Source organism: Leucopleurus acutus, assembly GCF_964270905.1.
Source record: "Leucopleurus acutus genome assembly, chromosome: 11".
NCBI lineage: Eukaryota > Metazoa > Chordata > Mammalia > Artiodactyla > Delphinidae > Leucopleurus > Leucopleurus acutus.
In genome coordinates this window covers 21,515,928-21,531,486 of record NC_139152.1, presented here as the reverse complement: position 1 = coordinate 21,531,486, position 15,559 = coordinate 21,515,928, and the positions used below count along the sequence as shown (strand labels likewise).

At 44.2% G+C, this 15,559-nt stretch overlaps 2 protein-coding genes across 2 annotated transcripts in view; one reads left to right on the top strand and one right to left on the bottom strand.

Annotated features, from left to right (window-relative positions):
• RASSF8 (Ras association domain family member 8) overlaps window positions 1–767 on the bottom strand; it is a 135,487-nt gene extending 134,720 nt beyond the window's left edge. The window contains exon 1 of the mRNA XM_082849657.1: window positions 694–767. The gene's annotated coding sequence lies outside the window, so the exon portion shown is untranslated. The remainder of the gene's footprint in view (window positions 1–693) is intronic.
• The window catches only part of LOC309968321 (uncharacterized protein), a gene marked incomplete at its 5' end in the record, with an annotated part of 168,954 nt that overhangs the window by 9,402 nt on the left and 143,993 nt on the right, over window positions 1–15,559 (top strand). Inside the window, 2 exons of the mRNA XM_082849527.1 lie at window positions 698–1,769; window positions 10,974–11,144. Coding sequence (XP_082705653.1) covers window positions 698–1,484 — 787 coding nt within the window. The 3' untranslated portion in view covers window positions 1,485–1,769; window positions 10,974–11,144. The remainder of the gene's footprint in view (window positions 1–697; window positions 1,770–10,973; window positions 11,145–15,559) is intronic.

The window sequence follows — 15,559 nt, the reverse complement described above, 5'->3', positions numbered from 1 at the left end:
CCCAGGTACCTGGCGTGAAAGATCCTGTGCTACACGAGAACCCCACACTCAAAGCTCACGTCCCTTTGGCTTCAATCTTATTAAGCTCTCCGCGACATACCCTCTCAAAGTTTCTAGTTTGCAAAACGGAATTACTCTGAAAGTCCCCTCTTCTGGACTCCCCTCCCCAGACGGGTTGGCGGCAAGGGGAAATAGGCACCGAGGATGGTTAATCGTTCAAACAACATTTAAAAACCTGTAAACCAATCATCTTTTCAGAGGAAAAAAATAAGCGTTCACCAAGCAGTCGCTCGGCAAGCGAGCATCCGATTTCCATTTGGAGCGAAATTAAAGAAGCCAGACATACATTTCCCTTTCCAACAAAAGTGGCCTCTAAACTCCTCAGCCAAGGACACTGGGAGGAAACAGAGGCTGGAAACAAGCTCGTACTCTCGGTCAAAGCGCGTGTGTGCGGCGAGGAGAACGTGCAAAGGGGAGACAGGAGGGAAAAGGTGAACTGGAGGAAGCTGGAGCCGGCGGCGGCGGCGGCGGCGGCGGCGGCGGCGGCGGCGGCGGCGGGGGCAGATCGGACGAAGAAATCCGAGGTGCAGAGAGAGGGGCGGGGAAGGGGGAGCCCGGAGGCTCCAGGAGGAGGAGGGAGGGGTCCCGGACGCTGCCCAGAGATCTCGGCCGCCTAGTAAAGTTAATACTTACTCAGTTTCGCAACTGCGCCGCCCCCGCAGGCCGCCCCGCGGGGCCGGCCGGGGCGCTGGGGACGCGGCGGCGCCCGGCAGCCGCCCAGCGCCGGTCCCCGGCCACGCAGCCCGGCACGCCTCGCTCCCCGGCGCTCCTCAGTCAGCGCGCCCCGCACCGGTGGGAGGCCCCAGCTCCCCGGCGCGCCCTCTCCGCGCACCTCCCGGCCGGCGCTAGGTGAGCGCGGACGCCCCGGGCGGGGGTGCCTGGGTGTGCGAGCGCGCGGGCAGCTGCGGCACCGCCGGCGGGAGCCGCTCCCAGCGCTGCGCCGATGCCGCGGGCCAGCGGGCAGGCGAGGCTGGGCAAGGAGACGGGCACCGGGCGGCGGGCGCGGTGCGGGACGCCGGGCGAGCGTAGGCGGCGGGGTCCGCGGCCGGCTCGCTCCCGCGGCCGGTGCCTCTGGGCGGGGGGCCGGGCCGGGGGCCGGGCCGGGCGGCTGGCGGCTCCGCCCCTTCGCCGGGCCGCTGGCTGAGCGCGCGAGAGCGGCGGCGCGGGGGCGCCCCCCTCGGCCGGGCGCTCGGGTTACAGCCGCCGCTCCCCTGCTACCCCGCCCGCGCCTCGCCGGTTCGCCCGCGCCGGGAGACAGTGTAACGGAACTGGGACGCCAGCGCTGCATTGTGGGAGCTTTTAAAGCGGCGGGGAGCGTGGCGCAGCCGCTCGGGCTGTCGGTTCCCCGCCCCATACCCCCCGGCACGGCCCCACGCCACCCGGCCGGTCGCACACCCCCAGCCAGCCGAGGCCCGTGGACCTGAAAGCCAGAAATGGTGAGATGACCGGTGCCTCGCTGACTCTCACGGAGCAAAATCTTCCATAGCCCGGGGATGAGACTTGCAAAACTGCCCTCCACCGCCACCCCGGAAAGTAGGAGGCTTTTTCTGCGGACGCTTTAAAAAAAAAAAAAAAAAAAAGCCCTTCCATCCCCTCAGGACTGGGTTTGAATTGCTTTTCATCTGGAGTGGCAATGATTCAGCGACCCCCTTCTCAGCAGCAGGCAGTGACAGAGACAGGAGACGAAAAACACAGCGAATGAATCAGACGTGAGTAACCAAGTTTAGAAAGAGCTGGGCTCAGATTCAGAAAACCGCTCCCCACTCCACCACATACACACGCACACACACACACACACGCACACGCATATGCACACGCATCTACCTTTAAATATAGCAAATTGTCAATGAAGGAAAGCAGTGCTTTCATACGGAAACGCAGATGTGTGTGTTGTTTTCACCACTCCACCTCTTTTTTAACGGCGTGCGATTACTCTAGCCACCAGACAGAATCCAGTCTTTGGGCCAGACTTGTGCTCACACAAGCCCACAACTCAGGAATAGCTATCAGTTTGGAGGGAAATGGGATGAGGATGAATAATGGATGAGGTGCAAGGAAGCATTCCAGTTATAAAATGTCCCTTTTGATTCTCCAGACACTCAGTTTTTGGGTTTTTTTTTTTCTTTGCTCTTTTGCTTTTTTAATCATCGAAACGGGAATATTACATTTGAAGCACAACTTGTTACCGCTCATCTTACTCAGGGCTTGATTCGTTTTTTGTTTGGAGTTTGGGTTTGTAGGCTTTTTGTTTCTTCCTCTTTTTATTTTGACCTTTAGTTATTGCACAGCTCATTAGTTCCTCTACCTCAGAGGTGAACTGAGGAGAGGGATGGTAAGACTCCACTTTGGCTAATCTACATTTGGAGGATTTGGGGACAAGAAAAGCTCACTATGACTCAAGTGTAAAGCCCAAGGGAACTTTCTTTAAGTGACTCTGTAGGGCATGGATCCTCTTCCCTGAGGAGTTTTCCAGCCTTAATGTTAACATTTCCTAAGCTCTCATTCCCTTGTCAACCTTTAATTCCACTGAGTAACACCAGTCACTGCCTAATTGCCAAATCTAATGGAAAAATTCAGTCCCCATCTTCTGGTGCCCTTTGTGGCATTTGCCAATGTTGACCCCTCCTTCTTTTTTAGGACCTTCCTCCCTTTTTCTGCTGTGATAGTCATCCTTCTTTTTTTTATTATTATTAACTTTTATTGGAGTATGGTTGCTTTACAATGTCGTGTTAGCCTCCACTGCACAACAAAATGAATCTGCCATAGTCATGCTTCTTTAATGGAGATCTTGAAACAGGGATGAGTGATAACAGGAAGGAGTGTGGCTATTGTTAAACCAGGACTCAGGATCTTACCAAGTAGAAGAACCTTAATCTAGTCTCTCTTGGTCACCAGGAGGGTCCTGACCTCGATTTTATCATGCATCCAGAGGTGAACAAGTTGACTGACTCATGACAACTACCTTTCATGTGACCAGCATTTAAATCAGATGAAATTTGCTATGATTGAATATCTGTGTCCACTATTTAGGGAAAGCACTAGGATCCAGGTACCTGATAAGGTATCCCTACCTCCGACTCAGAGTGTGCCTTAATGGTGGCTGCAGAAGTCAGTGAAGTTACCTCTGTCCAGCCCGGATAAACCCAGAAAAATCTCTTCCCTACCTCAGCCCCATGTGGTTAATGCATTCTTTCCTCAGCATATAGTATAATTTGTTTTGAGCTTTCTTAGCCATAATCACACCCCTGTTAAGCCTTCCTGAGATCACACCAAATGTCCTTGGCAGGATTTGTAAACAACCCTTATTTCTGCTTTCTAATTATATTCCCTGAAAGTAACCTAACTAGATGAGTGAGTATTCATGCACTTCAAGCCCTGTGATGTAATCAGATTTGATTTTCAAGAAAAGAATCTGAGAGGATGGATTCAGAAAAGAAGAGAATCTGAAGGGAGAGAAACATATGGGGATAAATTCCTTTCTCTGGAAATCCCTGGAAACTTTTTCTTTATTGTGTCAGTGGAATCAGATTGCTAAGCTTGAGAAATATGTATCTGGACCAACACTTCCCAAACAGGTCCACCAGGGAACACCACCTTGTAAGATGGGATGCTGGGAAGACAGTTGTACCATGTCAGATAAGGCTCATGGAACACAGTTGTAACTACAGGTTAGGCCAGAAGAAGCTTGTCAGTGGGTCAGATCCGTTAAGGGCCACGTGTCGGGAAATCCGTTCATGAGGAAGTCCAAGGGAGAAACAAACATTTTGTCAGAAACAAGTAGGTATGTGTGCTGGAAGGAGTAAATTATGGACTTCTGAGTATAACTGACACATTTTTTTATTGTCTAGTCCCACCTATCTTCCCTTCTCTTTCGCTGCTTCTTTCCCCACTGTGTGTTTCACCCAGACTACTAACAGCTTACTAACCTCAAACGGTGGCTCAGGACCACTCCTCACTTCTCTTACCATGTGACCCTGAAATTGCTTGTTTACCAGTGGAGCCCTCACTATCGTCCTCCAACTTCGCCCCCCCACCCCCTTCTTAAAGCCGGGGGCTCTGTTGTATTTATAGCTCTATCCCCCATGCCTGACACAGGGCCTGGCTCAGACTGGGAACTCAATTAATATTAGTTGAAATAACAATTAAATGAATGAATGATAGTATAAATGCAGTAAACTCATGTCATCTACTCATCTGTTATACTTGCCTTGGATCTTCTTCCTTCTAACCTATAACGAGCTGAGAGTTCCATTTTCGTCATTAATTTATAAACATAATAAATATGGTACTGTGCTAGTTCTGGGCTTACAAAAATTAATGACAAAATTAATATTAATATGAGCTCACAGGCCATCTGAGGAAAGAGATGCTAAAAGAGAAAATTAGGTAGATAATGCTAGTTGCCCATCCCATTCCCTTTCTCCACGTCTTTCTTAGTAATAGAAACCTGATTTTGTGCCCAGTGAGAAGTTTTCTTTCACAACCTTCCTTGCAGATAGGGGTTACTAAGTGTTGGCCATGTGGATATGGGCCTTCCAGGAAAACTCATTTGTGTGTCCTCATTTATGAGCAGGGCTGAGTCAAGCACTATTCTTGCCTGAAACACAGATGTAATAGCTGGAGTTACAGCAACAATCTTGTGATATCAAGGCTACCTTGAAGCCTGAAGTCATATACTAAAATTTGTACAAATGGGATCATTTAAAGTTATTCAGCCTATCTTACCAAGCCTGCATTTAGTCACTGTTACTGACAAGTTTGGAAGGAAAAAAACTCATCTCTCCTCTTCTCTTCAGTATATGTGTGTAGAAAGCAACTAAATGTGGTTTTCTTCACCATTCCTAGTGAAAATCTTGTACACGTACTGAAACACTGCAAAGATCTATAAATATTGTGATTTATTTGACCCACATAAAGGGCCTTTTTAGAAACAACCAACAGTTCTCAGATCTGTAGGAATTTTTTATTTAATGATAGTTTCTTGTTAAAAAAATAATAAAATGTTTAGAGACCAAATCATAAATAACTCCTTAAAGGAGCCTCCAATAATTTGATGGAGCAGGAGGGTGATTAAAATTTTATTATGTTAAATAGCAAAGTACAATATAGAAAGAAAATAAAGCATAAACTATAAATGGAAACTATAACAGTTTATACCAAAAGGAATAAATACAAATATATTCAGAAATAGGATTTAAAATATGATTGACTTCTTATTTAGGCAGAAGTTTTTTGAGAGGATAATCCCACGAAAATGAAAGTCTTGGGTTTTTTTTGTTTTTTTTTGTTTTTTTTTTTGTGGTACGCGGGCCTCTCACTGTTGTGGCCTCTCCCGTTGCAGAGCACAGGCTCCGGACGCACAGGCTCAGCGGCCATGGGTCACGGACCCAGCTGCTCCGCGGCATGTGGGATCTTCCCGGACCGGGGCACGAACCCGTGTCCCCTGCATCGGCAGGTGGATTCTCAACCACTGCGCCACCAGGGAAGCCCTTGGTTTTTTAATTGTAGGCTAGGAGAATGGATTTAGTCAGCTGAGATTAACTATGGGGGACCTCCACGAGAGCCTATACTAGGATCCAAATACTGGGGAAAAACAGTGAATGTGGTGCCTGATGTTAAGAAGTTGCATCTTTGTAAGCACGTGCAGTAAAATCTGGACTGTCTGGCATTCTTTCCACCTGAATGCCACTCACCAATCTCCCTACACTTCTCCAATGCTATAATTGAGGTTTATAATGATGTCCCCGATATGACTGCTGAATCATAGCAGAAAGATTAAAATATCTTCTGCTTTGCCTTTATGGGTTTAATTATATTTTTATTAATTGCAAACTGGAAATCTGATCTGTTTATAACACTGCTGGATTAACCAGAGCCTCGTTATCAGGGACCCAATCATCCACAGTAACAGAGTTTATCGTTCTTGGAGGGAAAACAACCCAACAACTGATTTAAAATGTGAGATTTATATGACCATAGTAAGAATAATTATTATAAAATAATTTAGAATCATCCAGCCACATTTGAAAGAATTGTAACAAATGTATTGATTAATAATAAATGCTACGCATCTAATTCTTTTAATAAGTATAATAACTCATATTCTGTAGAAAGAGAAGAATTACCGTAGAGTATGAATAAGTAAATCTTCATTTAGGCGTAGGCCCAGGAATATTATAAATTGAGTTGCACTGTATGTCCAAATTTGGCTTAGGGTCCTGTCAAGCTGTTCCTCTTCTCACCCTTGGTTTTCTCAGAGATGTATTGCTCTGGTGACAATGAAGGACCTCTAATAAACATGAAATGAGCATGTGTCTTAGATCAGGTTCTCTGGAAGCAGAGCCTGAGACAGGGATTCTTATGCAAGTGACTTATTGAGGGTGTGCCTCAGGAGAAGGGGAACGAGGGAGGTAGCATAGGGTAAGGGGGATAAAAGCAAAGACAAGACAAGGCCTCAGCTGGAGACCAGCTTTACCATGATCCTGTGGGGAATTCTGGAGCAGGAATTGGACCACAGAGTTGGTTCCTTGGGGCAAAGAGATTGGCCTTTTGCACTCCTATTATCAGTCACTCATTGGCTGTAGGTTGGTGGTAACCCCTACTGCAAGGCACCTCCCGTTCCCCCCAAGAGTACAGGTGGTTCTCTGAGAGAGAGGCAGCTGCATTTAGCAACCAACACTCACAGCAGCTAGGGCTGCACATACTGGCCCCAGGAAGGGATCTGAGAAGGGTACCGACAGCACCCATGACACATCATATATGGATAGGTTAGAGTTCCACACCCAGCCCTTGAGGATCCTGTAACAACTGAAGCATACTACTAAAAGTACTGCGGAGACCAAGCGCCACGTGCAGCCTTGTCTCTAAAGGAAAGTATGCGCAGAGCACAACTAGGGACGTGCGGAGACCGTCTCTTCTTCCAGCACAGGCTTGGGAACTCCCTCTCTCCTCACCTACCTTTTGTGCCAAGCAGTGGCAGCTGGTGGTGGCTTCAGTGATTGAGGTGAAGTGCCCAGTAAGGAAGGAACTAAGGATGTTAGGAAAATTTAGGATAGATCCAGATAGGCTGGGACAGGACAAGGGGACCTTTGGGTTGAGGCTTATGTCTGAGGCCACTTGCTAACCTCCCTCTTTGTTCTCTTCCACTGGCCCTAGAAATGTACTTGCTTGCTTATCTTTCCTCTGTCAGCCCCTCAGCTGCCCACTAGGGTTTCTATTTCCCCTGGCCGCTGGAGCTGTGTTTGTCTGTCTTCAAACAGCTTTTCCGCCACTCTTTTTTTTTTTTTTTTAATTATAGTTGATTTACAATTTTGTGTTAGTTTCAGGTGTACAGCAAAGTGATTCAGTTTTTTATATATATATATATATATTTTCTCAGATTCTTTTTCCCACCACTCTTAATATAACAAACATTCAACTTCAGCTTTGCAACACCTTCTAATAGTTTGACGGCTAAATATGATGGTGGGTGTGGGGAAAGGGAGTAGAGTAAAAATCCTTCCCATGCTATTCCCCTTCCTAAATTTAGCCCCATGAGCCAGGTGTAGCATGGGTGCCACTGGTGGGTCTTAGGGAAAAACAGAGGCCATGCTGTTGATTCACCTGCATTTCAGGGGATCACCCAAAGGCTGTCCTGGGAGGTGCTGGGTGACGCTCTGGGGTACAATGTGGGAGTAAAGGGGGCAGAGAGCCCCAGAGGAGATACACGTGTGGGCAGGTGGTACAGGAGCAGGGACAAGGCTGTGCATGGTGTTCCTCTAGCAAACTTGGGCACTTTCCTTCTCTCTCTCCCCTGGTCCTTCAGCCCCAGACCTTCTGCTGAAGACACCAGTTTAGACTAATGGAAGATACATTGACAACTGAGACTAGGTGAGTGTGAGGCAAGAGTGCAAAATACTGCCTATTATAAGCCCTGAAGGAAGGGAGGAAAATCATAATTTTTTTTTTTCCTAATCTGGGAAAGGAAGAGATGTTCCCTTTACCCTAAGGCTGGGGTAGAAATAAATGACTCCCCAGAACTACTGACATTGAGATAACAAATAGTACCACTTTGGCTGGAATCAGAACATTTTCTAATACTGTACTCAAATAAGTAAGGGGTCCGGGTGGCCTCAGCAGTACAGCCCACATGGGTGCCATGTGACACGGTGGAAGGCAGGGTGGGCAGGTTAAGACATTAATGGTGTCATCGTCTTATGACTGACATCTTCCAGGAGAGACCCTTCCCTTCCTGCTGCTGCCCTTCAGCCTATGTGGGGATTTCAGTCTTCCTGACCTGTATGGGAGGTAAGGCAACCCATTTAAGTAAAAGAACTTTCAAAGAACTCCAAGCCTCTTTTCTCAGAAAGATTGGGAAGATACCAAGACAGATTTTGGTTCAAGTCCTGACTCTGCTTCTTACTACTTGAGACCTTAGTTTTCTTATCTGCAAAAAATAAGGGGTAGAAGAGAAGAGGATAATATTAATAGCACGTAAAGACTTACTGTGATTAACTGGAATAATGTGTGTAAAGCGTTCAGCACAGTGCCTGGTACATAAGTGTTGTTGTTGCCATTATTATATTATCATCATCATCTACAGGCCTGTAGGTGAGAATATACTTTAAACAAAGCCAATAATTATAATTTTCCCATTCAGTATACTCTGTGCCAAACATTGTTCTGAATACCTCTCATATAATAACTTTTTAAATGCAACAACCCTATCAGGTATACTATTACACCCATTTTATAGATTAGGAAGCCAAAACGGAGAGAGATTAAGTAATTTACTCAAGAGTCCATCATTAGATAGCGGCAGAGCTGGGATTCAAACCCAGGAAGTCTGACTTCAAAATCTGTACTCTTTACCACTGTAATTAGAGTGAGGCAAGACTCAAAAAGGGCTGAGAGAATGCAGCATAGAACTGGCAAAGGTTCAGGGTGCAAAGATTAGAAGGGAATTGCAAATTGAGTTCTGGGTTAGGCCGGTTCCTTTCACCTGGTGCCCAGAGCGTGCTGAGGGTGAGGGCTGAGGAGTGACGATCAGGCAGCCCCCGCAGCATCACAACTTTCCCGTCATGGACTGCTCACCCAGCAAAATAAGTTAACCTACTATTGGAGAATGATTGATGTTTCCAAGTCAGTTTACAAGCAAATTGGGCACATAACCCACAGGTAAACTATGATGAAGACAACAGTGTGCATTTTCAAGGACATTCCTGGTCTTGCGTGTCTTTTACCAGGTAAGGGACCATCCTAGGAAATAGCCCAGTGAGTGCTAGTTCTTCTGCTTAATAAGCTTTTTCACCCTGGGTGAGTCCCTTTGCCTTCCTGGACCTTTCTAAGGTGGAAGCGTGGTCTGACAGAGGTCTTTCCTCTTCCACTGTTCCCTGTGTACCCTCCGTGCGTTTATTCCAAGAGGGCCGGACATCCAGGTGGGGCTGCATTGTTCTTTCAGCAAGGGCTTCTAGAATTACCTTATATGTCACATCTAGCTCTAATATTCTGAATATATGCATCATAAATTGAAATAATTGGTGTCACAGAAAGAGAAGAGACATGGCAGAATAGGCTTGCTCCAGCTTCTAATAATGACCCAAACAGTTCAAAAATCCAACTAAAAAATCCAGGAAAAAAAAAAATTGAGTTAGGCTTAATTTGTATCACGAACATAATATTCAGTGAATATAATTCTGTTATTTATTTTTTACCTTATTCTGTGACTTCACTCATAGCATTCAATTTATATATTGATTTCTAAGCATTGGTTTCTAAAAACGCCATTATCCTGTGAGCAATATGGGCCACTAGAGCTTTATAACAAATAAATGGACAAAGAGTGGATGCCCTATGAAGAATGCCCGTGTTACTTGTTGCCCTCAAAACTGGGACGCCCCCATGCTAATAGGGGTCACAACAGCACGCCAAACTGCAGAAAAAACTGGATAATACTTCAGTGATTCTAGACAGAAGTAGATAATCAATTCAGCCCCGGGTAGCTTCAAAGAGTAAGTCAAAAGAAGGAAATCTTTTTATTCTCCTCAGGGCAGAGATGTTTTTTGGTTCTGTGTTTTAATTTTAGCCCCTGCTGTTCCCTAGGGAAGTGTTGGTTAAAACAAAAACCTCTGTTTATTAGAACCAAGTGTCAGAAATTAATCAAAGATGAGTAGCATGTCCGTTTCCCTACTCCTGTAATAAAAGAATAATTGTGATTGTACTCTGGGGGTCCATGTAGGTAAGGGGTCTAGTTCTGTCTGGCCATTTGATGTAGAAGCAAATAAGGGGATAAAAAGGAGTTATTAAAAACAAAAGCAAAACGGGCAAGACAAAATGAAATATGGGAGCTGAGATTCCAGTCCTTGGCAATCAACCCCCAGGCTTGGGTGTTACGCAGGAAAAGGAAACCGTTGGAGACCCCATGGCAGTGTCAGTCAAGGCAGGTGGTTTTAATTTCTGGTTTTCTAATAGGCTGGAGTTGGAAAAGGGAAGAAGTGGTGATTTGGGGGAAGAACTACTTTGCACGTAACCAGTAGTTTACTGTGAGCAATCAGGGACATCCTTAGGGTATATTTTAGAGATAGTGAAAACTTCACATGAATGATTAAAATTCAAATTTCTAAAATTGAGAGAAAATAATTCTTAATTATTTATTTATTAATTAGAATTATTTAATAATTCTAGTTTCTTAATGTCGGCAGAAGGTAACATAGGCAGAAGAGAAGATGCATTGGGAGGTTACATGGGTTTAAAGGAGGTCTGACAGGCTGCGTACAGGACTCTAATCCTCCTGGGGCGAGGACAGCATCTTGGAGTGCTCTCCTCTTCTTTCAGACCTACTCTCCAGCAGCCAGTTCAGTAGTTACTGTGCATGTAAGAGGTGCTTGAGTGAGTCTTTGTTAGATAAATGAAAAGCAAATTAATGCACTTTTCAGAGCGACCTTCAGAGACCCGAGCCTGAGTGAGGACAGCTATCAAAAGGATAGACTCTTTGAGGATGAAATATATTGAAGTCTTCCAATGCTGGTTGTCAGTTTCTAACCTTTCTTCATCCTCCTGGCTACTCTCACCCACCCTAGAGGACAGAGCCCTGTAGATGGCTCCAGGTAAGCTGTGAAGTGAGTGGATTAGCATCTAGGGTGGGGCCGGTGGGGCTGACTCTGGGCAATTTATTTTATCTGTCTGGGCCTCAGTTTCTGCCTGTGTTGGTGACGGTGGTGGTGGTGGTGGTGGTGCTCGTGGGATGAGCTGGGAGATCGGGATTGACCTACATACACTAATATGTATAAAATAGTCACCTAATAAGAACCTGCTGTATAAAAAAATAAATAAAATTTTAAAAAAAAAAGAATGTTTACCAAATAGAGTGATCTGACCTAGAGTAGGCCCCAGTTCAAGGTAGCCTTTATCCTTACTCTTACTATTGAAATCAGACGTTTCAGGTCAGAGACCTGATCTTTTAGTGAGATGCTTTCCCGAATCTGTCTCATGGTGGGACAGGGAGTCAAGTGTGAGACCAGAAACCTAGCTTCTCAGGAGCGGGAGGGAGGGCACTGATGCCCTGGTGATGTTTCAGAAATGAGCACCGGTATCAGGTGGGCCAATATGAGACAGAAAAGTTTCTTCATCCACTTATTTGTTTTTGTTTTGGGTCCATTCTGCTGATAAACCTCCTCACTCAGAGGTTATTACTGCAAATGAAAAATACTTGTAAACCAGTATTTTGGCATTAGCGTTCTGAGTGAGAGCTCCAGTGGCAGGGAGGGGCTGAGCCATGGTTGAAGGGTTTCTTTTTGTTGACTGGGAATGCTTGTTCATCACTTTGTAAAGTTGGCTGAGGGTCATCAGGTTATAGTGGAAAACCTTAAGAGTCCCATGGCAGCTTTTCCAAAAGTCTTTATTGCTGGAATTTCACTGGCTTCGCGCCCATCCAAGCAGCCTCTGTCAGAAGGAACCAGAGCAGCTGTGACATGTCTGTTCAGGGCAGTATTGCATAGGCGTGAAGCAGTAGCTCCATCTTCCCAAAACCCAGTAAAGTCCCCTGTCACGGCAAAGCTGAAGCTGAAAAAACTTGAATTACTGCCTGTCGAGCTGCGAGGGGTCTTAGAGCTCATCTCATCGAATCCCTTCGATTTCCAGTCGAGGAATCAAATCCAGAGATGTCTGAGGACCTGCTCAAGATAACGCAGCTAATTAGGCTCAGAGTTAAGACTCAAGATGGAATACGAACAAACACTTGTATTTATTAAACTTCATTTCGATTCCTTGTCTCATAAACTTGTATCTCTCTGCAAAATACTTAAGACATCAATAAACTGGGATAAGAGAAATTTGTGAAATTGTGTCAACATGTTTGGGGTTGTCTTCATATTCTCTGAAACCACAAAAGGCATTTGATTAAATAGTTTGCGGCCAATTTGAGAATCTGTATTTATTTTCAAATGGTGCTTTCATTTTCCGAAGTTAAAGAAATCATTTTTTCGTACTCAGGCTTCAGAAAGGCTGGGTGGGCTTTCGATACCCGTGGCGATGGTTCCTTATTGCCAGAGCCACTGTTAGACCAAGTACTGCTTGGAAGGCAATTCGAGGTAATTTCAGAGGAGCCCCATGTCATGTCTCTCTGATTATAGTACGTGTGGTTGTCAAGCGAGAGAAACCACATCCCTTGGTGAGCTCCGCAATCAGTGGTCTGTGAGCAGTCAGTCAGCCTCACGGGGAACAGCCTTCCACGGTACTTAAGACACAGGACTTACCCCCGGATGAAGCTGCTCAAAATTGCCGTTTTACTCAAGATCAAGCATTTCAGAAGTCATGTTGTACGCAGTAGGGGAACTATTAAGTTGTAATGAAATAGAACAGCTAGAAAGAAGAAAACAAATGTGTACTTCAAAGATGCAAAGGAGTGTCTTCATCAGGGCCCTGTTCAGATGTATCTTTTCTGCCATGAAGATTCTTCTAATTTTCATTTTGATATGTTTTCTTTTTCTTAATTTTAAGCCACGAACTCTCCTTGTGCCAATTAACAAAAAAAGAAATAGAAGTCAGTCACTCCCTAAATTCCTCTTAGATCGCGAACATTCTTTCTCTAGCCATGGTTGCTCGCGTGCTGCCTCTTCTAATCCGAGACCCTCACTGCAGTCAGTAATCAAATTCCTGGAGATGGGGTCAGGGAAGACTCAATCCCAAGTTGTCCCCATCCTTCCCCCCTGAGAGATCATGCCTATGTCAGTCTTGGTTCCTGTCTTCCACCCTCATCTTTGTCTTTCCCTCTGTTTAGCTCTTTCTTTATACCTTGTAGACTAGAGACATGAGCATGTGAGATTTTTCCTCCCTTCCCTTCTCTTTCTTGGTTACCTTATAGACTTCTCTCCTCCTACACCTTGTTCATTATATTCTCCCTCCCATTTTGTTCCAGAAATCTACCTGTAATGCATGGCTGATAAGCATATTCATTTCCCTTATGATTAACCTCGAAGGAGGAAAACACATTTTGGTGTGTTTTCAAACTGAAGAACCACTGCCAGAATACGTCTGAAAGTTCGCTTTGACTTTGCATTAACGTATTCATTTCCCACTCCCCACGGCCCTCACCTCGTCCTTCTCTAATTAAACATAATTTCCATATTAAAAATATTTAAAAAAATTATTTCTAGCTCACGTTTTGAGTGCTACACTACTGTGTTGCGTTCCACTGCCTTTTCAATGCAGATGTACCACAGGAGGTAAATGAGCCCTTTTGAAGTAATTTTGGAACCTGGCCACTTTTAGAAAATTGTTTCTATGAGAAAATGAATTCCCAGCTTTTAGGACATGATTTATTTTAAGTTGGGTATTTCCTGTCTGTGTTTGGTACAAAAAAAATCTTTTTGACGTGGTGACATAAAATCAAAGAGAGCTGACTTGGTTTTTACCTTGTTGAATATTTTCATAATAGAAAAAAATTAACCTGTTTATTTCTTACATTTTATTGTGTTTTGTATAACGTTCTAGAGACCTTGAAATGCATGTTGTTGGTAATTCATAATTTTTCATAACCAGAGATATGCGGAGACTGCAGTTGTACACCGTTTCTGTTTTTCCCCTCTTCCTGGGCACATGGAGAGACTGTATTTTCCAGTCTGCCTTGTAGCTAGGTGTGGCCATGGGAATGGGTACTTGCCAATGGAATACGAGTACAAGTGACTCGAGGAACTTCTGCCTCATGTGCTTAAGAGGATCTCCCTGGCCTGAGACTCCCTCTCTTTCCCCCACGTAGCCACCTAGACCAGAGCGACCCTGCAAGCCAGCTGTGGATGGCAGAGTTATTGCCAGCCTGGGTCCCCAGTGACTGGCTGGAGCAGAACTGCCCACCAAGCTGGGACACTTGTCTTGCACTGTTACCTGGGAGACAAACACACTTCACTGTGCTTCGAGCCACTGCATTTTGGGGCGCTTTTTCTTACAGCAGCTTAGCCTACTCTATAAAACTACTACAAAAATTATTTCACAAGATGTCCTATTGTAAAGTATTTTACCAAAATATACTGAATAATCAAAAACTACATAAGCAAAAAGTAATTTTCTTCCAAAAACAAAACTCTAGACATTTTGTTTTTGATTCTGCTAGTGTATTTCTCTGTATATTAAGAAATGGATAAGGCTAATTTAATCCTCCATTCAAACATAAAAGTCTGTTTACCAAAGCCAGACATGTTTTCCAAAGAGTTGTTATTTGAAAGGGGTAATATGTTCTGGCCTGCATTATATCTATTAAAGGAAAACAAGTAAAAGAATACCCACCTCAGAAGCACATTTCTTTGATATAGTATCCCATAATAATCCCATTTTAATTAGGGCCAAATTCTGCTTATGATCAAATGCAGTCTCAAGAAACAAAATTCTTCCAGGGTCACTTTATAATACAATAGTGAAAGAAGAATAAAGCAAGGTTAACATCATTGAATTTCAAAAAAAAAAATTATAAATTGGAATGAGGATAGAATCACACACATATTCATGGTTTATTTTTTATACCACAATTGGTGTCGTATCTAATGGTACTTCTTTGCCGAATATTCTTGTGTATTTGTTGGTTGCTTTGTTCTTCTCACAAAGTAAAGTAACATTTGTAATTTAGGTTTTTCGTAAAGTTCTTCCATTGGAATATATATTAACAAGATAATCTAAAATATGAAAGTTAAAATAAATAGTGCCAAATCGGCCCATGGCTGAAAAAACAAACATCTAAGCCCTGAACGAAGTAGGGATGAATTCATTCCTCAAAATCCTAAAACGGGAGAGGTAGGAAAAGGGGTTATGAAAGAATCTACGACCTCAATAAGATTAAAAAAAGCTAAGTGAATATTACAGTATTCTTTGTAGAACTCAGAACTCTGGGTGAATTCTGAGACAAAACATTTAAGAGGATAAAATAGGCATTAGCTACAGGAAAATAATCCATTCTCTCTGTACATATTTTTAACTAGTAGCAAATTCATCTCACTTTATTTTTTTTTAAATTTTGTTTTGTTTGGCCACGCTG